The sequence below is a fragment of the Annulohypoxylon maeteangense genome (assembly GCF_022496945.1).
Source record: "Annulohypoxylon maeteangense strain CBS 123835 unplaced genomic scaffold GGS22scaffold_3, whole genome shotgun sequence".
Classification (NCBI taxonomy): domain Eukaryota; kingdom Fungi; phylum Ascomycota; class Sordariomycetes; order Xylariales; family Hypoxylaceae; genus Annulohypoxylon; species Annulohypoxylon maeteangense.
The window spans coordinates 2,396,048-2,417,199 of NW_025953250.1; the positions used below are offsets into that span (position 1 = coordinate 2,396,048).

General features: G+C 48.8%; 8 protein-coding genes across 8 annotated transcripts; 5 read left to right on the forward strand and 3 right to left on the reverse strand.

Annotated features, from left to right (window-relative positions):
* Positions 1-921: 921 nt before the first annotated feature.
* Positions 922-3,328, reverse strand: GGS22DRAFT_155829 (Dehydroquinate synthase-like protein). The gene is made up of 4 exons (XM_047960273.1): positions 2,978-3,328; positions 2,505-2,917; positions 1,811-2,448; positions 922-1,748 (listed from the first exon to the last, which is right to left on the reverse strand). Exons 1-4 carry the CDS (start codon positions 3,005-3,007, stop codon positions 1,321-1,323), a joined length of 1,509 nt encoding a protein of 502 aa, XP_047822255.1. The 5' UTR covers positions 3,008-3,328; the 3' UTR covers positions 922-1,320.
* A 422-nt stretch (positions 3,329-3,750) lies between these two features.
* GGS22DRAFT_97017 (DmpA/ArgJ-like protein) lies at positions 3,751-5,277 on the forward strand. The gene is made up of 2 exons (XM_047968574.1): positions 3,751-4,406; positions 4,465-5,277. The coding sequence occupies exons 1-2, from the start codon at positions 3,845-3,847 to the stop codon at positions 5,097-5,099; spliced, it is 1,197 nt and encodes a 398-aa protein (XP_047822256.1). The 5' UTR covers positions 3,751-3,844; the 3' UTR covers positions 5,100-5,277.
* A 158-nt stretch (positions 5,278-5,435) lies between these two features.
* On the forward strand, positions 5,436-10,612 carry GGS22DRAFT_155832 (exocyst complex component Sec3-domain-containing protein). The gene is made up of 4 exons (XM_047960274.1): positions 5,436-5,832; positions 5,906-7,914; positions 7,964-9,087; positions 9,145-10,612. Exons 1-4 carry the CDS (start codon positions 5,706-5,708, stop codon positions 10,067-10,069), a joined length of 4,185 nt encoding a protein of 1,394 aa, XP_047822257.1. The 5' UTR covers positions 5,436-5,705; the 3' UTR covers positions 10,070-10,612.
* A 482-nt stretch (positions 10,613-11,094) lies between these two features.
* On the forward strand, positions 11,095-13,014 carry GGS22DRAFT_155835 (uncharacterized protein). Its single transcript, XM_047960275.1, has 2 exons — positions 11,095-11,986; positions 12,095-13,014. The coding sequence occupies exons 1-2, from the start codon at positions 11,577-11,579 to the stop codon at positions 12,633-12,635; spliced, it is 951 nt and encodes a 316-aa protein (XP_047822258.1). The 5' UTR covers positions 11,095-11,576; the 3' UTR covers positions 12,636-13,014.
* Positions 13,015-13,403: 389 nt separating this feature from the next.
* GGS22DRAFT_155837 (amidohydrolase 3) lies at positions 13,404-15,538 on the forward strand. The gene is made up of 2 exons (XM_047960276.1): positions 13,404-14,994; positions 15,076-15,538. Exons 1-2 carry the CDS (start codon positions 13,793-13,795, stop codon positions 15,521-15,523), a joined length of 1,650 nt encoding a protein of 549 aa, XP_047822259.1. The 5' UTR covers positions 13,404-13,792; the 3' UTR covers positions 15,524-15,538.
* Positions 15,539-15,727: 189 nt separating this feature from the next.
* On the reverse strand, positions 15,728-17,119 carry GGS22DRAFT_97061 (uncharacterized protein). The gene is made up of 2 exons (XM_047968575.1): positions 16,396-17,119; positions 15,728-16,328 (listed from the first exon to the last, which is right to left on the reverse strand). Exons 1-2 carry the CDS (start codon positions 16,898-16,900, stop codon positions 15,964-15,966), a joined length of 870 nt encoding a protein of 289 aa, XP_047822260.1. The 5' UTR covers positions 16,901-17,119; the 3' UTR covers positions 15,728-15,963.
* A 498-nt stretch (positions 17,120-17,617) lies between these two features.
* On the forward strand, positions 17,618-19,064 carry GGS22DRAFT_155842 (DUF1295-domain-containing protein). Its single transcript, XM_047960277.1, has 3 exons — positions 17,618-18,130; positions 18,266-18,599; positions 18,671-19,064. Exons 1-3 carry the CDS (start codon positions 17,776-17,778, stop codon positions 18,963-18,965), a joined length of 984 nt encoding a protein of 327 aa, XP_047822261.1. The 5' UTR covers positions 17,618-17,775; the 3' UTR covers positions 18,966-19,064.
* Positions 19,065-19,201: 137 nt separating this feature from the next.
* GGS22DRAFT_178265 (inositol phosphatase) lies at positions 19,202-20,355 on the reverse strand (the record flags this gene model as incomplete). Its single annotated transcript, XM_047963568.1, has 3 exons — positions 19,202-19,332; positions 19,385-20,166; positions 20,225-20,355. 3 exons carry the CDS (start codon positions 20,353-20,355, stop codon positions 19,202-19,204), a joined length of 1,044 nt encoding a protein of 347 aa, XP_047822262.1.
* Positions 20,356-21,152: the final 797 nt, after the last annotated feature.

Genomic DNA, 21,152 nt, shown 5'->3' on the forward strand with positions numbered 1-21,152 from the left:
GCGTGCGACGTCGAGGTCCAGACGCCAAGCACGGCTCGCATCCCAGGGCCTTGGCAGTCCGAGGCAGAGGGCGAGTAGGTATGTAGGTAGGGCTCGCGTCCACAGCGAGGATCGTAAGCACTTATCGCGAACCGGCAAGGGTAATAGGACCGGCACGTGCTAGGGAGTTTTCGAGTCGAATGCTACGGCGAGGGTAGTGCCGCAATCTAGGGATATTGGGACAGAGGGCTCTGCATCCCACCGGGGTGCGATTGGTGGGATTATAGGTACGTAGGGCTCAGCTGGCACCCCGGCGCCTACGACGGGATAGTGAGGCGATACGGGTGTTGGTGGTTGGACGCTGCAGCTGAGAAACGGGCTTCGAGGTGGAATTCCCAGAAGCCTGGGCCATGGCCGTTTTTTCGAGTATCGCGGCGAAGTCTCATATCGACCTGCGGAGTGAGGCTCTTCGATCTCTCCACATCTCGCGGTGGCTATCGGCCGAATTGGCCCCAGAATATTGGATCGTGGTAGCTTCGTGTGGGCCATTACGTCCTGTGGAGTCCGGAACGCGAACCGGATTGCCATGCGAGAGCGACGAGTCTCACGAGTCGCAGTCGCGATTGAGGTTTTTGTTATCTCATTTTTTCTGCGTTGGATATCTACTTAGATGCTTCTGGAGATTTGTAGGCCCGATGCCTTCGGACCGAAGCTGTTCGTCTCTTTCGACTCTTTATTTTCGGAATTGGCCCCGATATGCTGCAAGTTCATGTCGGGAGTTCTATGAGATCTGTCAGATTTATTAACATGCACATATTAATATTCTAAGCGAGACTTAGGGCTCATTCGTAAGATATATCCCGAATACGGGATTCGTATTATAATACGAAGTATAATCAATATGTATATCTAAAGAGTCACGTTTATTCTTCTCTTAAGCATAGAAAGTTGAAGAGGCAGGAAACAAAGGCTGCCCGCCTAACGCTCACTAAAACGTGGGGGTTGGTTAGCACCTGCATTCGCTATTATTCGGAGGCCAACCCGGCCCCCTTACAATTATAACTGACCATCTTGGTACCTATGTCTCACCACCGCAATGTTCCTAAACTACCTCTAAATTTGTACGTTTCTATTTTATAAAATTGCATGGCTACGAAAACTGTTAAACAGTTCGTACTGATTTTTCGAATTATGTTATGTATGAGCTGAAGAGCTTGAAATATTAGCTTGGCTTTGATCAGAGCTCATAGTTCCAGTTATAGCTCAAACTATCTACATGCTGAGTAGGTACTTAGATAAAATATCTAGTTAATCGCTTATATACAGCCTAACCAGCCCTCGTCAATGCACCAAGGCCTCCTCAAACAACCTCCTCAACTGATCCCTCTCCCGCTCAAGCTCCTTCGCCAGACCAGGCGCCAGCATCAGGACTCTGGCCTGGGGTATCGTACCTTCAACCAAGGCCTCGATATGGCTCGAGTCAAATCCCAGCTCCTTTAACCCCTTGGGCTGATCGCCTAAGTCCGCGAGGAATTCCGTGATAGCGTCAGCTAGAACCCGGCCTGCGTCTTCGCGCTTTACGTTCGTGATGTCTACGCCGAAACATTCGGCGGCGGCAAGGTGGCGATCGGGGTTCGAGGGGCCGGTGAATCGGAAGACTGCGGGTGCGGATACGGCGACTGAGACGCCGTGAGGGATGATGGGTGATTCTATTTCGTAGCCCGCGTGCTTGTAGCCCGGGTTTTGACCGGAGATGGGGTATGACATTCCTAAGGTAATTCGTTAGTTTGAAATTCTCGTTCCCAGACCTCCGGTTAATTCTTTTTCGTACCATGACAGAGATGAACCCCCGCATTACCAAAACCAACACCGGCTAGCGTGGCAGCGAGTAGCATCTCACTTTGGGCTTCATGATCTTCAGGATCCTTTACGGATCTTGGAAGATACTTAACAGTACTTCTCAGGGCACTCAGTGAAAAAATGTCGCTGATTGGATTTGCACCTTGGTAAGCGGGTCTTAGGATAGGGTTAGACGGTCTAGGCACCCTCTCGTTGAAGGGAAGCGCTGTCCACGATTCGAGTGAGTGACACAGAACATCTAATCCGGAACTAGCTTTCACTGCCGAAGGCATCGTCCTCGTGTTGAGTGGATCGCAAATGCCGAGGGTGGGCTTTAAGTTACGGTGTGCAATTCCGGTCTTGGCTCTCTTCGCCACCAGATCGAAGATTGCCGTTCCGGTAGTCTCACTGCCGGTGCCGGCTGTGGTGGGGATGGCGACAAGGGGTTTAAGTTTCTTCTCAATCGGCCGCCCATTGCCTAAAGGAGCGTTGACGAAATCCAGGAAATCAGCGTCGGGGTACTCGGTATAAAGATTCATTAACTTGGCCGTGTCGATGACTGAGCCTCCTCCAACTGCTAAGAATGCATCCGGCTGATACGGTTTGGCGAAAGCAATAGCCTCCTTAATGCTGAACCAGATTAAGCTAAGATTTCATATATCTTACAGATTCTAGCAGTTACTCACGAACTATCCTTGGGCTCGACGCGGACTTTATCAAATATTTCATATTTGATACCTTCTCTTGATAGGGCCTCTTCGACTTGCTTTACAGCAGTGAGTTTTCGCACAGTTGAGTCGGTCACGACGCAGACGCGTTTTGCACCCATATTTTTGAAGTCCATACCAACTTCTTGAGTCACGCCAGGTCCAAATCGGATTGACGAGGCGGCCATCTCGAACGCATACTCTTTCTGCTGAGAAGGATCTATAGGAGAAGCAAACCCGCGTCTTCCAGTTAGTTGCTGGGTATGCTGAGCATATGCGTCAATGTGAGGTCTCGCATGATGATGGTGATGGCCCGGATTTGAGTGGCATGGACAATTTGGTGGATGAGCGTACTGGACAGTTCGCAATAAACTGACTGCTCTTGAAGCAGCCTGATGTTTTTTCTAATATTAGTGAAATGTCCAATTCGATGATAGGATCTTGAAACTCACAGTGGGTGCCACTCGAACCGCGGCAACCATCTTGGGGATTTATAATCTGCCGAAAATCGGGATTACCAATTTCAAAGACGTACACCACTTATACAACAGCTCAACTACTATTTAGGAACAGGCACCTAGGCAGAAGGAAATGATGTTCCCTAGTTGATTCTCAATGTGACGTAGATGAATTAGGATAGAATCTTAAGCCGCCAGGAGCAATGAGTGAGATCCCCAACATCCCTACCTCATAGGACCTAGGTAAAACAAAGGGAAGGAAAGAATAATGTGGGGTAGCAACTGTCCCGCTGTGGGGGAATTGCGCCTTCTGCCGGCTCTTGAGCCGGTGATAAACATCTCCGCGTATTAGGGAATAGTTAGAGGCCGAATATTCGGTTTAGAAGGCTAGTAGGTACCTACCCACCTTGTAGCCCTTGCCTGGTAAGCCACCATTTACTAAAAGGCGAATTCCCTCTCTTCTATCTCAACTTACAGCGAGCTAGTTCAATTGAACCTTGTCATGTAAGATTGTTGTTCACAATGAAACCCTATACCCATCTCAAGATATGGGGTTGGGAACAAATCTACAATCTAAACCAATTGGCTATCAGCAATTCAAATGCTTTTGAGATGCATATCACCATTCACCTCCCAAATTGAGACAAGACCATCCTTCCAGATGGTCTTGATTCGTCAACACATCGGTATGAGTCAGCAGAGAGGTAATGATTGTTGTAGTATACATACATGCGTATCAATATCACATGATGAGTATCTCGGTATAAATGTAGTCTTGGTACTACAAGTTAGCATTGGGAATGAAAGGGGTGCAGATACCAAAATACCAATTACCTTACTTTAATTCTCATTCATTTTACTATGTCGTCGGAGTCAGGCACAACCACAACCACAGGCAATGAGCCTCGAATGCGACTCAGAGATCTTCTGCCTAACTTACAATTAGGTGGTTGGAAACCCGGCCCCCTGAATTCCCTTACGGATGTTCCTGGTGTTCGGGTTCATACTCAGGAAATCTTTGCTGACGATGGCGCCGTGAACACTGGCGTCACGAGTATCTTGCCTCGAGAAGAATGGTTTCATAAAGCCTGTTACGCGGGGATGTTTAGCTTCAATGGCTCCGGTGAAATGACTGGTAGCCATTGGATCAATGAAACTGGCCTCCTATACTCCCCTATTGTTATCACCAACTCTTTCGCTGTGGGTGCCGCCTACCAGGGAATATACGAGTACACCATCAAAGCTCAAGGGGTGACGAAGGGGAATGTCGACTGGTTTCTGTTACCTGTGGTGGCAGAAACCTTTGACGGGTACCTAAACGACCTCACTCAATTCGCGGTTAAGCCGGAACACATCGTCAAGGGTCTTGAGAGTGTCTCGAGTGACCGTGTCAGGGAAGGTAATGTCGGTGGTGGGACTGGAAGTAAGTAACCTCTGCATCCTTTTCTAAATTGCGATACATGCTAACTAAATCACTGTAGTGATCTGCCATTTTTTCAAGGGTGGTACTGGTAGCAGCAGCAGAATGGTCGACGGATTCGATACCAAAGGCGAGCCCAAGAATTACACAGTCGGTGTGCTTGTGCAAGCCAACTACGGCAGGCCACACCACTTCCGCATCGCGGGTGTACCGGTTGGAAGTATTCTAGCCAAGGAAGCCGATAAAGCTGCCGAAAGTAGTATGGCAATAAAACTGGCAAGAGAAAACCTTGAAAAGGAGAAAGATAGGAAGGACGGGAGTATCATTGTCATCATCGCGACGGATGCACCCCTACACCCTACACAACTCCAAAGACTTGCTAAGAGGGCGACAGTGGGATTGGCGAAAGTTGGTGGTTACGGGCACAATCCCTCTGGCGATGTCTTTTTAGCCTTTTCGACAGGCAATGAGATTCCGGTTCAACAAGAAGTGGACCGATTCAAGACAAGGCCTATCACTGTTGACGTGGTTGATGATGCAACTATTAATGCATTATTTGAGGCCACAGCAGACGCCACGGAAGAGTCGATATACAATTGTCTATGCATGGCCGAGACGATGGTAGGAAATCAGGGCCATAGAATCGAGGCACTTCCTCTTGAGAAGGTCAAAGATATCATGGAGCGGTACGCTTGAATATCGAACTGGGTGCAAGTTTATCCCGCCTTCAATGTTGATAAATGTCAGAAAGAATAAAATCAGTGGATGGAATTGAGGGTGCATGTGTTCCGTGCCGTGGAAGCGACGTCACAATTAATTAAATGAAACGTAGTGGCTTATATGTGGCGCTCAGTAAGTACCTGGTACTTATGACAAAACTTAAATTTTCAATTTGTTGGTTTGAATTGGGGAGAATTAGCTGTGATTACATAAGGCAGATTGAAAACTAGGAAGTAGCGAGGTACATTTTCGAACACCTAAAAAATGCCAAGAAGCTACACTCCGACGCTTTGGCCTCAAACTCCCTGAGACATCACATTGTACATCACCAACGTTCCCTCATTTAGCATTTACCATACTCATTCATCCTGTCATCGCCATCTTTGCGCCCTTTAGATTGTTTCTCAGCACTCCGAAACGTCCCGATTACGAGGTAGGCAGAGTTCGAAGCTTAAACGCAGTATTATCGCCCTGTTGCTCATTGATTGAACGGAGGCGAAGATGATCACTGAACCTCCGCGAATTGTCCACGACCACCTCCATTCATGAATTTGTCACAGGATTCATACCCCGTTCTAAGCAATGGATCAACCGCGACAAAATGGTGGATCCGGCATGGGTCGTGAATATAATAGAGCTGAGCGGTTCGAGGAGGAAAAGAGGCGCATCGTGGAGAGCTGCTTCAATAAAAAAGATGTTGATGGATCCAGTAAGATTGCTTCATGTTTCGCTTGTGTTGACTGACTACCACAGTGGCTGACGTACAATGTGTTTCCCTGTAGTACTTGAAACCTATATCACCCATATTAGAATCACAGAATACTCCTCACACCCGACTTCTCCGCCGCCTCCTGAGGCGCGATCCCAATCAGAAAAACCGAGAGTTATCATCGTAGCAGTGCGAAAATCTGGTCGAGTGCGCATGCACAAGTCCAAAGAAAATGCAAATGGCTCATTCTCTATTGGCAAGACTTGGGATCTGAATGACTTGAGTGTCATCGAGTCCTTTACCTCCCCTAATGCCGACCCCCAAAAACGAGACTGGGCCGGTGATACCGGATTTATCGTGAACCTTGGAAAGCCGTACTACTGGCAAGCTCAGGCTGACAAGGAAAAGAAGTTTTTTATTGCTAGTTTGGTTAAAATATACGGGAAGTATACTGGCGGAAGTGTACCTGAACTAAAAGGTTTCGATCCACGCGAACTTGATCAAGTGCTTGGTTCACGAAGGATCCCACCGAATCCGAACCAGAATCGAGGATCCCCTTCCGACTCTACTCCCTCATTACGAACCGGACCTACCCCCCCTCCTTCGAGAAGTGCTGCGACACCGCCGAGAGTAGACGCTAGACCACCTAGACCCGATTTCTTACCATCTCAGTCTGACGCTGTGCCTATCCCAAACAAATCCCCTAGCCCTTTTGCTTCCGCACCCGGAATCCAGCCTTATCGCCCTAACCAATCCCCTAGTTCTCCGGGTCGTAACCTCGCACCTCCTAATGGATCTTCGTCTCCAGCGTCAGTATCTGGTGCTGATTCAGCTCGGGCAGGGAATCAGGCAGCTGCTCTACGTAGGTTGGCTGGGAATAACAAGAGCCAAGACTCCATAGCAGCCTCTATATCGACGACGAGAAGTGATGATTCTGCAAGTCTTCCTCCCCGTTCTAGAGGGGGAATGCCAGGACCCGGCGCATTTGGTAGATTCGCCGATCGCTCGGAATCACCTTCACAGGTAGATTTACCTGACAGGAAAAGACCACCAATGGATCCAACCCGGCCGAAAGAAACTACAGATAACGGTCTCGTTCCGGCGCCGTTGATGAGCCAAGGAGGTCGAAAAGAACCACCGCCACGGAGTACTGAACGCATGTCGCCTGGAAAGAATTCTATTGGGAAACGATTTGAGAATGGCTCACCCGCCGATAAATCACCACTAGCCCCAGCGGCAGAGCCAGTGCCTGCAGTTCCCGTAATCTCCGATACACCTCCCGCTCTAACACCTAGTCCAAACGGTACTGCAGCTGCTGCAGCTGCAGAAAATCCGGCATCTACACCACCAGCGGCAGAGAAATCAGCAGATGTGGAGACTCGCCCAGGATTAGGTCCTATGATTAAGGCGAAGTCTCAGCGCGATCTAGCTGGGGCTCTATGGAAGGCCGCGTCGGCTGCGACCGCTTTCAAACCACGACCAGGCGGAGCCGGAGAACGATTGCGAGAGGCGGCCCTCAAGTCAACTGAAGGACCAGATGGGATAACAAGCGTTGTTCCAGCGCCGCCACGCCCAGAACCGAAGCCCGAGTTACCAAAACCTGTCGAGCCTGAGAGGAAATCCGTAGACAAGGCTCCCATTGTCCCCGAAGTGAAAGTTACAGTACCTAATTCCAGCAGGCCTTCTAGCCTGCAGGCCTCTATCAAAGAAAGCCAGAGGAAGAGTCTGGAGGCGGCGCGACAAGATGATACTCCTCGACCCTTAACGATTACTGGTAATGATACAAAGTACTTGTCTACACTAGGTATCGATATATCTCTTATGGCCGATACGTCCTCAGAGTTTGCAAGATGGTTGGATCATTTCGGCTGGGTACCTGGCGAACAAATGCGAGGTCGTAATTTCGAAGAGATGAAACTCGACATTGACCGTGAACTTAACAAAGCACAGGCCGGGGGCTGGGTTGTACGCTTTCAGGAGGAGGATGACCGAGTCGAAGCAATCAAAAAGGGCCTTGATGTTGCCCTGGCCGAGTGTGATGAACTGGACAACCTCCTCACTTTGTACAGCGTAGAATTATCTGTGAGTGTGGATTAAGACTATTGGATTCGTATTACTAATCACGGTTTAGACCTTATCCGACGATATCGCATACATAGAAGCGCAAGGGCAAGGTCTGCAGGTGCAGGCAGCTAACCAGAAGCTTCTTAGGAAAGAGGTAGAATCGCTGCTTGATACCTGTGCGATTACCTCCGATGACTTGCGAGCTCTTACAGTGGCACCGCTCGAAACTACTTCAGGTCTTGAAGAGGTTGAAACCGCACTCGTTACCTTGTACAAGGCCATGATGAAAATTGATTCCTCAGCTGCTGGTTCAGAACTCCGGAAAAGCGAAGATGGAGGTTCAGGCGGTCAGCAATCTACCCTCAACACCGACTATGGTAAAATGCGTATCGTTCAAGAAAAAAGAGAGATGTACAGCACGGAGAGCACTGCATTCTTACAACGCTTTGGCGCATTTATGTCTCGACAATTTGATAAAGCATCCCAAGAGGTTAGGGCCACCGTAGATGGGGCGTTGTCCAAAAAGGTCGACCCTGCTCATCACGACGTCGGTCGGGATTTGCTCTGGCGCTACAGCCCTCTTATTCTCTATGCTCGAGAAGTAGACCTCGAAGGCTGGAACCGGTGCTTACAAGTGTACCAAGAGAAGAATCTTCCACTCTATAAGTTTAGATTCAAGGATATACTCGATTCATGGAGACGGAATGCAAGGAAACCTACGGGTGACGAATTAGAGCTTCTTTTCACCGCCGAGATAGAGCGACAGCAGGAGGGCACCATGGCCACTGCCAGGAAGCTTACTGTCAAGCGAAGTCAGACTTTAGCTAGAACTCTACGCAGTCCTCTTGGCGAGGGCAGTAAGACAAGCCTCGACAAGATTTCCGACGGTCGCAACCTTCCGTATGAAGTATTCGCCGGCATGATGGACGATCTGGTTCCTCTTGTCGAAATTGAGCAAAATTTCATCGTCGACTTCTTCCATGCAACCACCTTGGAGACAGCCGATTTCTCCGACCTCGTAACCGCGACAAAACCACGGGATCGACGCGGTGGTGATTTGAAACGACATAGACTCATGGAACCGGATCGTGAATTGGCCAGAAGGGTTACACGAGCTATGGAGGCGATATTTTCATTCTTGGAACAAGACTTACAACTCACGGTCGATTGGGTTTTGTCACAAGATCCGCTGTAAGTGCCTTGTCAGATTAATCTCATCGCAGTTTCTTTTGGCTAATAAATAAACAGGCAAGGAGTTGGTATCCTGGCAACACTCGAGCGGAAACACCTGGAAATTATACAGTCCAATCAAGATTTCTTGAACAACGTGTTACAAAAACTTCATAGTAACCTCGAAACTCGTTTCTCGAAATTTGTTGAAAGTCAATTGCGCGCGATTGAGGAAACGAAAGTCAAGATCAAGAAACGTAAAGGTGTCATCTCCTTCATGCGAGTCTTCCCGCATTTCTCTAATGCGGTAGAGAATATGCTCTCGGCGGTCGACACGGGCTCTTCCGTACGAAGAACCGTAGACCGAGAGTACGACCGTATTATCAAGACCATGTTTGATTCGCTTAAGGTCATTGCACGCGAGAATCCCGTAACGCTTACAAACAGCGGCGCCGATCCTGAAGATAAGGAAGCTCTAAACTACCATATCTTACTTATCGAAAACATGAACCACTTCCTTGAGGAGCTCGATACTCACGGTTTAGAAATTCTCGAAGATTGGAAGGAAGCTGCGGCTAACGAAATGGCCGAACATTTGGGCCTATACCTAAACGCAGTGATGCGCCGACCATTGGGTAAATTGCTCGAATACCTCGAAAATATCGAGGCACAACTTGCGACAGGAAAGAACCCCGCGATCATTGCGGCACAGCCCAGCAATGCCAAGGGTACGTTCAATAAGACGCTGAGTAGCTACGACGGCCGCGAAGTGCGCAAGGGTGTCGAAGCATTGAAGAAAAGAGTCGAGAAGCATTTTGGCGACGCGGACGACCCAACCCTGAGCCGTAGTTTGGTCAATCGGGTCCTGCGCGAATGCGAGAAGTTTTACGGAGATTTAGAAATTCGGATTTCCACCATCACGGCAAATGTATACAGCGGCGACGTACTATTTGAGTGGCCTCGCGCCGACGTGAAGAGCGCGTTTGCCAACACCGGTCGGTAGGTCGGATCGAGTGATTGGAAGCACGCGTCTATCACCGGGCGAAAGTCGACAAGCAGCGGACGGACGCGCATCATAGCATCAATGGAATGGGCGGCATGACGGGAGTTTCGGGTCTCATGGGTTCTCTCGGGGTCTTCAGTACATATTCACGATAATTGTATAAGATGGTTGATGGCTGATTCCAAACCCGAATTCGCTATGTGGCGCCCTCGCAAAAAAACCTTTATTGTATAAGATAGATGAATGCCTAAGTCCCGATATAAGTTACCTAGGTTTAGTATAAAATACCACATTATCTTCTAGCGGGCTCGGGCTTTTGCGTAGTGTGAGTGAGCTGGAGATTACCTGCCTAGGTACCGTAGAACCTCGTGTAATGGCTGAAAATATCCAACTCACGTAGCTAGGTAGCTAGCTTGGCTTCCCCTCATACTCCTCACCCGCTTCGCTAGCCTAAAGAGGTCATCCGGTTCTCAATGAAGAATTGCTAGTGTTCCTTTCCGTTGGGGTTGAGGGGATCTCCAAAAGTGGATATGCCAATTCCTGTTAGTGGTACTAGGGGTCGACAACGTGGTTGATATATTCCACGATTCCTTTCCAAGGTTACCTATTATCAAGTGCTTTATAATAGTTTAACAACATTGTTTAGTATGCGGCTACGTACATTAGGTACCTAGGTAGTTAAAAGACTAAGGTAATGAAATGAGAATATCAGGTTGATACTACGGTAACCACAACGTTGACTGTGGTCTGATATTGTTGCCGGCTACACGATCATTGGCAAGCTATCCATGGATCAATACTGGGATATAAGTTACCTATCAAATGGGAACTCCTTTACACTGAACCCAATAATAAACTGTATTCGTCCAGAAAAGGAACTCACGTGTTCCAATTTTATCTAGTTTGGAAACGTATGTGAATGTTATTGGCCGGCTTAAACTGCAATTGCTCGGTATAAAGTTAACAGACAGTTCAAAGCCTACCCCCACCACGAATAGTAGGTAGGTAGATATTAGCTGTACAAGTAGTATTTAAGCAATGATATCAATGAATATACCAAAGAGCTATATAGATCAGGTAGTTAATTGACTACAAACGTCTATAAAACCTAATCGAACCTCAGGAATTCCGACTAACCAATTTTCTACCTACCTAGGTACATTTATAGAGAGTATATATCCCATACGAAGCCCGGAATACTCCAAGACCGAATGCGGGCACGGGACCTCAGGTCGGTAGACGATATCCCCAGAAGTCTCCAAGGCCGGCCCCTCCGCACTCCATCCTATGCAAGTGTTTAGAGGGGAACAGGACGATCAACCGATGTCACACAACGTCTATTGATCCTTTACCCCGTCGCCCACGCCCGGTCTCGCTGCCTGTCGACATGACCTGGCTTTTATAACGCGGGGGAGTACGTTAAGATGGCATCGAGCGGGAAATGCATTACCTCTGATAGAATCTACCTCCTAGGTGTTTTTTGACCTACGGTTAATTAATAGTAATCATGTTTCTAGGTCCACGCACGGCGAGCTTTACGACATGGGGATGTCTTCGTCTCGTTAGATCAGCATCAGGGGGTTTGGCCAACAACTCCGGTCGTTTAACCGTGGGGATAAAATGTCTAAGGGCTGGATACGCCTCGCTTTCCCGCAGCCAGGGCGAGAGGAGAACCGTCATCGTGACGGGTTCGAGTCGAGGGATAGGGAAAGCTATCGCGTTGCGTCTCGCTGCAGACGGGTACGATGTCTGTATAAACGATGTACCCGCGAACCAAGCCGGCTGCGATGAGGTCGTCAAGGAAATCCAGAAAATGGGCAGAAAGTCGGTTACCGCGATCGCGGATGTGTCGAAACGGGATCAGGTGAAGGAGATGGTGCAGACGAGCATCAAGGAATTAGGGCCTTTGGATACGATGTAAGTCACTTACCATCCACGTACCTACCTCCCATCCATCAAACCACCATCGGATCCCCATATTTCGATCCGGAGTTTTTATTTCAACTTATCACTAATACCCCCCAGGATCGCCAACGCAGGAATCTGCCAAGTAAAAAGCGTGCTGGAGCTCAGCACCGAAGAATTCGAGCACATGTTCGCAGTCAACGTGTTCGGGGTGCAGAACTGCTTCGCGGAAGCCGCAGCACAGATGATCGCGCAAGGGACCTGCAAGCCTGATCGGCCAGGAAAACTAATCGCGGCATCGTCGGTAGCGGGGTTCAAGCCCTTCGACATGCTGCCGCACTACACATCCACCAAATTCGCGGTGCGCGGGCTCATGCACTGCTACGCGATGTACATGGCGCAGCACCACATCACGGCGAACGCGTACGGGCCGGGGATCATCGACACGGATATGTGGGAGCTGATCGATTCGCATATGGCGAAGCGGAAGGGGTTGTCGCAGGGAGAGGTCATGAGGAGGAGGATTGAGGACGAGGTTGCGTTGTCGAGACCCGGGACTGGTGAGGATGTGGCGAAGTTGGTTAGCTTTTTGGCGAGTTCGGATAGCGATTATGTTACGGGGCAGACGCAGATTGTGGATGGGGGGTCGCATTATACGTAGCTTGGTTAGGGTCGGATATTGAGGTTTTTAATACCTGCCGGTTACAGTCTTGTTTCTGACATTAGTCAACCCCTGTTATCTAAGTATGCTGGTGAGTGTAGGTATTTAAGACGTCGTATGAATATGATAAGCACCTTGAGAACCTTAGGCTTTAGATGTGAAGCTCTAAATAACGTCAGTGGGCATCTCGTACATCCGTAGATTTCTTTAGATATGTTGGGATGTTTAGGCCAGAAAAGTCTTATAATGAAGATAGAGTTCATCGTATAAGAAAGATATCATGACTGAGTACGACTTCATCCGCTATTGGTCGCCAAGCAGCTAATAGAATGGCGAGCTTGCTACGCAGTGTTATGGTTTAATCTGATCTTTAGACTCTCTATTTTGTGTAGGCGGGGAAATACAGACCAGAAAGCGCCAATAGGATGAAGAGGAACGCTAACCTAGTGGCTTTTTTATCTTATCTGATCAATCATTGTACCACGTGACTCAACTACGTAAATTCTAAAAATCACATTTCATTGCAGGGGGATTGAACTCAGCGCCATCACCTGAACATCAGAAGGCACCAAGAGGCAAAACTTCCATGATCCTATTGGCAATTCCAAGCGAGCTACTATGGTATAGTAGCAATCTGCGAGAAAACTTACCTCAATCATCGAGACTAAATAACGCCATGTCCTATCTTTCTAACGGCTTTGGACATGGCAAGGTACCTACTAGGTACCAGGTAAGGAAACTGGAAATGCAAGTGCTCTAATAACAGGTGATAGAGAAAGCACGACAACTTTGCATTGGTAGGTAATTATACTACATGTCACTTATCAAATCTTCCATCTCTACGCAAGCCACAATAAACGATATAATATACCAACTCGGTTGTATATGAGGCTACATACCGCGGACCAAGACCGGACCCCTACGTTAGAGGCTTCTCAGCTGAACTAATGATAGATGGTGGATCGCGCGGGGTGTATTAAGGGGCGTTACGAGCTCCAAATCCTACGCCGAAAGCGGTCCTATACCGAGGGATATCTCATGACAAGAGGAATCCGGCTCATCGCTTTGGTTTTCTTCAACATTACATCAAGGCATCCATTTCTCTTATTAACTGATAAACTCCAAATATAGATAGAAATTGACGTGAAGATATCCAAATGGGATCCCCTGCTGGAGATCTTTTTATCGGCGGAAAGGTCTTCCTGCATGCCGATCAGCCCGGACTTGAAGCCGAGCCTCAATTCGGGAATGCTATCTTCATCCGCGATGGGACCATCGAACATGTTGGGTTTGAAGATGATGATGCGATCGTCCAGTCCCGGGCTGCCGGTGCTGTCATCCACGACTTGAAAGGCCGAACAGTTCTTCCAGGCTTCACCGACGGCCACATCCATTTACTAAAGCTGGGACAATCGCTAAGCAAAGCTGCCCTTGATCATTGTGAGAATGTGGAAGATGTTCGAAAGGCTATTAAAGAACATGCACTCGCCTACCCGGACGAACCGCGGATCCTTTGTAAGGGGTGGATGAGGCATATGTCGAAGCCCCTGGCAAGCCTGATCGATGATCTCGATCCACGTCCTATCTACATAGATTCTAAGGATCTTCACACCACCTGGTGTAGCACCTCCGCGCTTAAGGAGCTTGATGCGGAAAACTTGAAAGACCCGGAAGGAGGGAAGATTATACGTGATGCTGATGGGAAGCCTACGGGCGCCTTTGAAGAAGCTGCTGTGTTCACCATGATATGGCCTTTCCTTTCCGACGTAGCTACGGAGAAAGATCGCGAAGAATGGATCCGGGCTGCGGTACAAGCATACAATGAGTCCGGATACACCGGCGCTATAGATATGGCGATGGACGAACAAGCGTGGACTACGTTACTCAACATACGCAAGGAACAACCAAACAAACCCCTACCCCTCCGACTTGCCGCTTACTGGCTCTTAACACCCACAACCTCAGAAGCCGACTGCCTGGCCCAAGTCGACCGAGTCATCGAAGTACATAAGCAGCTCAGCGCCGAGGAATCCCCCGACCTCCACGTCGTCGGCATCAAGCTCATTACCGACGGTATCATCGACGCCTGCACAGCCTACCTATCCGAACCCTACCTCAAAGGAACCGATGTTTCCAAGCTTTCTAGCGGTAAGCCGTTCTGGGAGCCGGAGATTGTCAACGCGGCTGTACGCAAAGCCGACGCCGCCGGTCTGCAGATCGCGCTCCACGCCATCGGAGACGCGGCAATCACCATGTGTCTCGACGCCCTATCCACATGCTCACCTCTAAACCGGCATCGGATGGAACATCTAGAACTTGCGTCCGCGCGGGACGCGAAGCGGTTGGGTGAATTCGGGATGTGAGTGCCCCTCTCCTTACCCAACTTCTGAAGATGTACATGGAGTACCTATGTACCTAGCTAGATGCTAACCCAACCCAGCACCGCCTCAATCCAACCCGTCCACGCCGACCCCTGGATCCTCCGAGCCTGGCCGAACCTCCTCGGCCACCGGTGTACGCGCGCCTTCCCGTACCGGGAGTTCTCCGACAGCGGGGCGCCGCTCGCGCTCGGCAGCGACAGCCCGACCTCGCCATGGGCCATCATGGCGAATGTCTACGTCGCCGCGACGCGGAAGTCGTACCGGAATATCGCGTACGCCGAGGTCGTGAACTATGATTTCAGGTTGGGAGTGTGTGAGGCGGTGGTCGCGGCGAGTTATGGGTCGGCGAGGAGCGTGTTTTGGGATGGGAGGTTGGGGAGTTTGGAGTGCGGGAAGGTGGCGGATTTGACGGTTTGGGATGTGCAGTGGGATGGGGATGGGCGGAGGTTGCTTGATGCGAGGGTGGTGGAGACGTGGTTTGGGGGGAGGAGGATTTGGGGGGTTTGAGGAGGTATCGATTGCGTGGGTTAAATGGGTTTGGGGGTTGGAGTTGGGAGGTGTGGGGGGTGGTAATGGTGGTTTGGTGGTTTGGTGGTTTGGAGTGTGTTATTTATTCAAGTATACCTATTAGGTATGCAAAATTCATCTTTATAGGTAGGTATCTACCGTATGGTATAGGAATCTAGATAGAGGTTCATGAATATAGTATATGTTATTACCAAGTGCCTGTAATTAAGATGACAGTAGGTATCTAACAACGCCGCACCTATAATATACCTATTCAATGTTGAAGGTCCCATTCGACCCTTAGTTCCATAACTGAGGTGCTTCATATATAGTACAAAATCCGCTGATGATAATCAACGAAATCAAGTCTGCCTCCCGAGATCGCTTCAATTCTACCCAGTGTTTTTATAGTATAGGTAGGTGCTGAGTAGTGGAGGTATTCAAAGGCCCAACTGAGCCAACTGAACCTTCGCCTCCGGCGAAGCTCCCTTGTCGTAGACCCTCAGCATGACATCGACGGGGACCTGTCTAAGGAACATCGCCAGCTCCTTCAAGTCCTCGTGAGGGAAGCGCGTCTCCGCCAGCCTCATCCCATGACTGGTAAGAGACAAGAACGGATATTTCTCCGTGTCAACCACGCGAACCCCTTGTTTGTCTAGCTCGTGGTTGATTTCTAGGTATAGCCTAGGCAGTGTCGTGATTAGGGGCGCCCTTAGGGTATGAGCTACCTCGATAGAGCTCTTAATTAGGAGCCTTAGGACGTCCGCGTTTGGCTGCTTTGCTGATAGGATTACGTCCCGCAGCTCTGTTGGTAGATGGCTTGTTAGTATATAGGAGTTGTTAATACGTGATTCTTGTCAGGGAAGACTTACGGATGACGTTGCCTGGGTATTGGCCGAACCGCCTGTTCCTTAACGCTTTCGCCGTCTCGATATAATACCCCTGGCGACGATGGGTTGCGTACGGGGTCTCGTGGCGGAGAATCGTGTTTATGTAGTCGTTATGGTCTCGGCTTGGGTCCATGAACTCCTCATTAGCAGGTTCGCCGAGTAGGCGATTATTCCATATGCTTAGCCAGGCGAAGCCGTATACATTAGAGTTATCCCGCTCAGTCACTACCAGGAGGTGGACTCTCCTATCCTCCTTTTCCTTCATTATCACTTGCTTAACACTCTCGATATCAAATTCCGTCGTTTGGCCCGGAATAAACGGTGTATACGGCATAGAGCCGGGAAGCAATGATCTGCGGATCTGATCATGAGGGTTGAATCCGGTGTTGCTTGAGATCCAAGAGGCAATATCCGTTAGGTGTGGATCTTCTAACCGGTTAAGTAACACCTCCTTCACGCAGTACTGGTTCGAAGCTGGCACCGACATTTTGTGTTCGTATAACTGTATTATTCTTTTTTAGTGGTGAGATGTTGCAATTGTGATGTTGGGGATGAGAGTTTGAACCTGGAGGAACAGCCTCTTTAAATATTCTTTTGAAAAGCAGCATGAGTCCTGACTTTATTCTATTCTCCATCATGAACATGTAGGTAGGTAGTCACTGTACATGTATTGAGGCATAAATTCCTGTGAGGCATGATAGACATTTGCTTTCGTTTGAATATATGGCCTCATCCATCCGAACATATATGATTTGAGTCAGCTCCTCCTCACTACCTAGTACCTAATCGTGTATCCGATTCAGAATTGGACCCAATATCAGTTAACGTGGATAAATTTACAGTTTAATATTGATTTCATAGACTTTCGTTACCTGCTGAAAGTAACCGGGGCAACCAATCTCGTTTGTTACGGGAGGTAACAAATTCAAGTATTTGGTGGTTTGGTTGTACAAGATGACGGACAGAATTTGAACCGTTTTCTTTCGAAATTAAATCCATGAATGTCAAGTCTACTCAGATGTGCGTCAATTGAGCGATTGAATCTGATAAAAATCTTAAATCCCAGAATTATTCACAAGATCTTGGGGGAAGCGCCTCACAGAAGAGATCGTGGCTTCCCTTAACGGAGCCCCCCAACCCCCCTGTAAAGCCCGTAAATGCGGGGCTTCCCGCCTACTTCCCGCCCTAAACCAATTCTTCGTGTCCCAGCTAAGAATTCCATCTACGTCACGACTTCATGGAAACATGTCTGACTCCGGAGCGTTACCCGCGATGTAGGAGTATATAACACGTAGTTCCATTTCATCAATACACTCAACTCATTCACACAATATCGATCGATCTTATATTTACTTACTCACGATGGCATCAGGTCTGCTGCAGAAGCTCCTCCACCTAACCAACTTCCGCAGTCCCTACCTACGGACCGCAGTCCCCGGCGTCGCAGCTGCGTTCGCGCTGCAGACCGCCGTGGCGGTTCCTTCCATCCTCGCCCAGTCCGAGCGCTTCTACGACGCCTCCGGGTCCGTGACGTTTCTATCCGTCACTTTGCTGAGCTTGTACCTGCCTAGTTTGCGCACCCGCGCCGCTGCTTCTTTAGCCGGCCTACCTAAGCCGCCGTTGCCTAGCTTGCTCAATGCATTTACGGGAGGCGCTGGGGGCTTTCATTGGCGGCAGGTGGTACTGAGTGCGGCTGCTGTCTTTTGGTCTGTTCGATGTACGAGCTCTATCTCTTTCTGTGTTTCACGTAATTCGTATCACTCGTATCCCATGCCATTTGATGCCGTAATTATATGATAGAAGGGTAAAGTAAATACAACATACGAGTTAATAGACTAACACGGGTTACAAGTGGGATCATACCTCTTCCGCAGAATCTTGCACGAAGGCACCGATTCGCGTTTCGATAAGATCCGTGGCGAGCCCGCTAAGTTCGCCGGCGCCTTCGTCGGCCAGGCGACTTGGGTATCGCTGTGTCTGGCGCCCGTAATCGCCATCAACGCAGTGCCTCCAGCGGCTCTTGCGGCCGTTTCGCTAAGAGCAACTGATGTTCTCGGGCTTGCGCTATTTGTCGGCGGGTTCGCTTTTGAGATTATTGCTGATCGGCAGAAAGGCCGTTGGTTGAGTCGACGGAAGGACAAGTTGCATGATGAGCCGTTCATGACCGAGGGGTTGTGGAGCCGGAGGTGAGTGTATTCATTTTCAATTGAATTTTTGAGGATGATGGTGGTTGGGTTGGAAACTAACTTAAGAATAGCCAATTTCCGAATTATTTCGGAGAGTGTACGCTATGGACGGGTATTGCTACTACAGCTGCCGGTGTGCTTTTAACGCGCCCGGTTCAGGTTGGGCTTGGATTCTCGGGTGGTTTGGTGGGCAAGGCATTCTCTTTGGCGCTTTCGTTCGTGAGCCCGGCATTCGTTAGCTTCCTGCTGTTGAAGGTGACGGGTGTGCCTCTGAGCGAGAAAAAGTATAATGCCAAGTATGGTCATCGCAAGGATTACCAGGAGTGGAAGCAGAATACTCCCAAGTTCTTCCCCAAGCTCTTCTAGGAATACACGAAGCATAACACAAATACGACATAGCTAAACCAGATCACGGAAGTCACTATAAAATAGATATGAATAGATGTGCAGGTTTCACGGATTGTTATTGCGTAGGTAATGATACCGAGAATATCAAAATCGGAGTATTTTATTAGGATGCGCCTATTGCTCCATTACCCATGCCTCATTGCCAAGCAGATCCATAATCTGACTGCAGCGGCAACATATTATGATCTCATCAATCATTTGTAGAAGCCCTTGACTTTCTCGACTTCGTCGTAGCTACCCAAAAAGATACCGGATCGATCGTGGATGTGTTCTGGTATGACTTCAAGCATGCGGTTCATGTGGCTGTCAAGAGCTTGACCACCAGCTAAAGAGGTGTTAGTTATGTACGAAAAATAAACATGAAGTTATGAACTTACCATTTTCGAAAACCATAGCCATGGGGGCGCATTCGTATAAGATTCGCAGCTTGCCCTTGGGGCTCTTCTTATCCGCCGGATAAGCAAAGATACCGCCATATAACAGCGTTCGATACGCATCAGCAACCATGCTACCGATATATCTAGCGCTGTAGGGCTTTCCATTGTCTTGCGGGTACTTGAGAGAATTGAAGTATTCTTTCGTGTGGTCTTCCCAGTATAACGAATTACCTTCGTTGACGGAGTAAATGGCTCTCTTTCTTGGAATGCGCATGTTGGGGTGGGTTAAGATAAACTCGCCGAACGAGTTATCTAACGTGAAGCCGTTGACGGTACCGCCTTTCATCGTGATAACGAGTTGGGCCGATGCACCGTACATGGTGAATCCTGCAGCTAGCAGCTCAGTTCCCGGTTTTAGGATATCCTCCTTTGTACCAGTTGAGTCGTCGGCCAATTTGTGAACACCAAAAATTGTTCCAACGGATACACCTGCGTCCAAGTTGGAGCTACCGTCGATCGGATCGCAAGCTACTGCATACCGCGCCCCAGTGTGGTCCTTGAAGTATATGACTTCCTCTTCTTCCTCTGATACCAAGAGTGCACACTTCCCCGAAGATCGCATAGCCGCTATGAAAAGATCATTGCCGATTACGTCGAGCTTCTTTTGGTCGTCACCCGTCGCATTAGATTGGCCGGCGAGACCAGTTAGGTTTACAAGCGTGGCTCGTCGAATGTAGTGGGAGATGGCTTTGAAAGAGAATTGGAGGGCATGACATAATAATCTGGTTAAGGCGGTATTAGTCGTCTTTTCTCTACACCGCATCGGAAAGCCAGACTTACGTGAAGTCACCGGTTGCTTCTTTGTGCTTTACCTGCTCTTCTGTGAGGAAACGAGTTAAGGTGACAATGTTTGTGTTGATTGTCGCCGACTCTCCAGAAGGTGTGTCGTTACTATTACCGTTTGACGCCATGATGTCTGGAGATCTTACAGGAGAACTAGGCATTGGTAGAAAAGAAGAAGTAGAAAAAGTAGGTAGGAGGAAGAAAGGCGGTTAGGTAGATTTACTTTTATAATTACGGGGAAACGGAGAGGAGATGGTCTGTGAGTACCTTACTGAGTACCCAGGTAATGAGGCAGGTGATATGATAAGGATACCTAGGTATGGATGTATCAATGAGCTAACCTCCGGCAAGTTATCGTGAGCAATGTCGGACAAGCATTGGTGGTGGTAGAAATATATGCCGAGGGGGTAGCTGGAAGCTTATAAAGAGCTGAGGTGTGTCTCAAGTATCTTTGTCCGTCTCCACATATGGACTTTAGACAATCCTGCACATTCTGCACATCCTTACACCTACTTCTTCTAACTGGGTTTATTGGGTTTGCTGGGTTTGCTCGGTGTTGCGGGTATCAACAGCACTATGACATACGGCATCAAGCGGCAAGATTCCGAGGAGCCAATCTAGATCCAGATCCAAAGCCCCATAGCCGGCCGAGGGGAAATGTGGGTTAGGGAAAAGCTGGGTGGGATATAAAAGAGGATTTTTCGGGTCATGGTATTTAAGCCGCCATCGATTATACCGAGACGGGAGATGCCGGCGACCTCGGGCGGAAAACGTCACCAAGACCTTGATTCGGGTTTTATGATCTTGTGGTCTTGTGAGCAACTACTAGCTAAGGAAACCCGGGCTGGTTGATTTATCTCGGGCTCTCCATGTCCATGTGACACAGCAGATTTACTATTGCCCGGCTGTGTTTTTGATGCTAGGC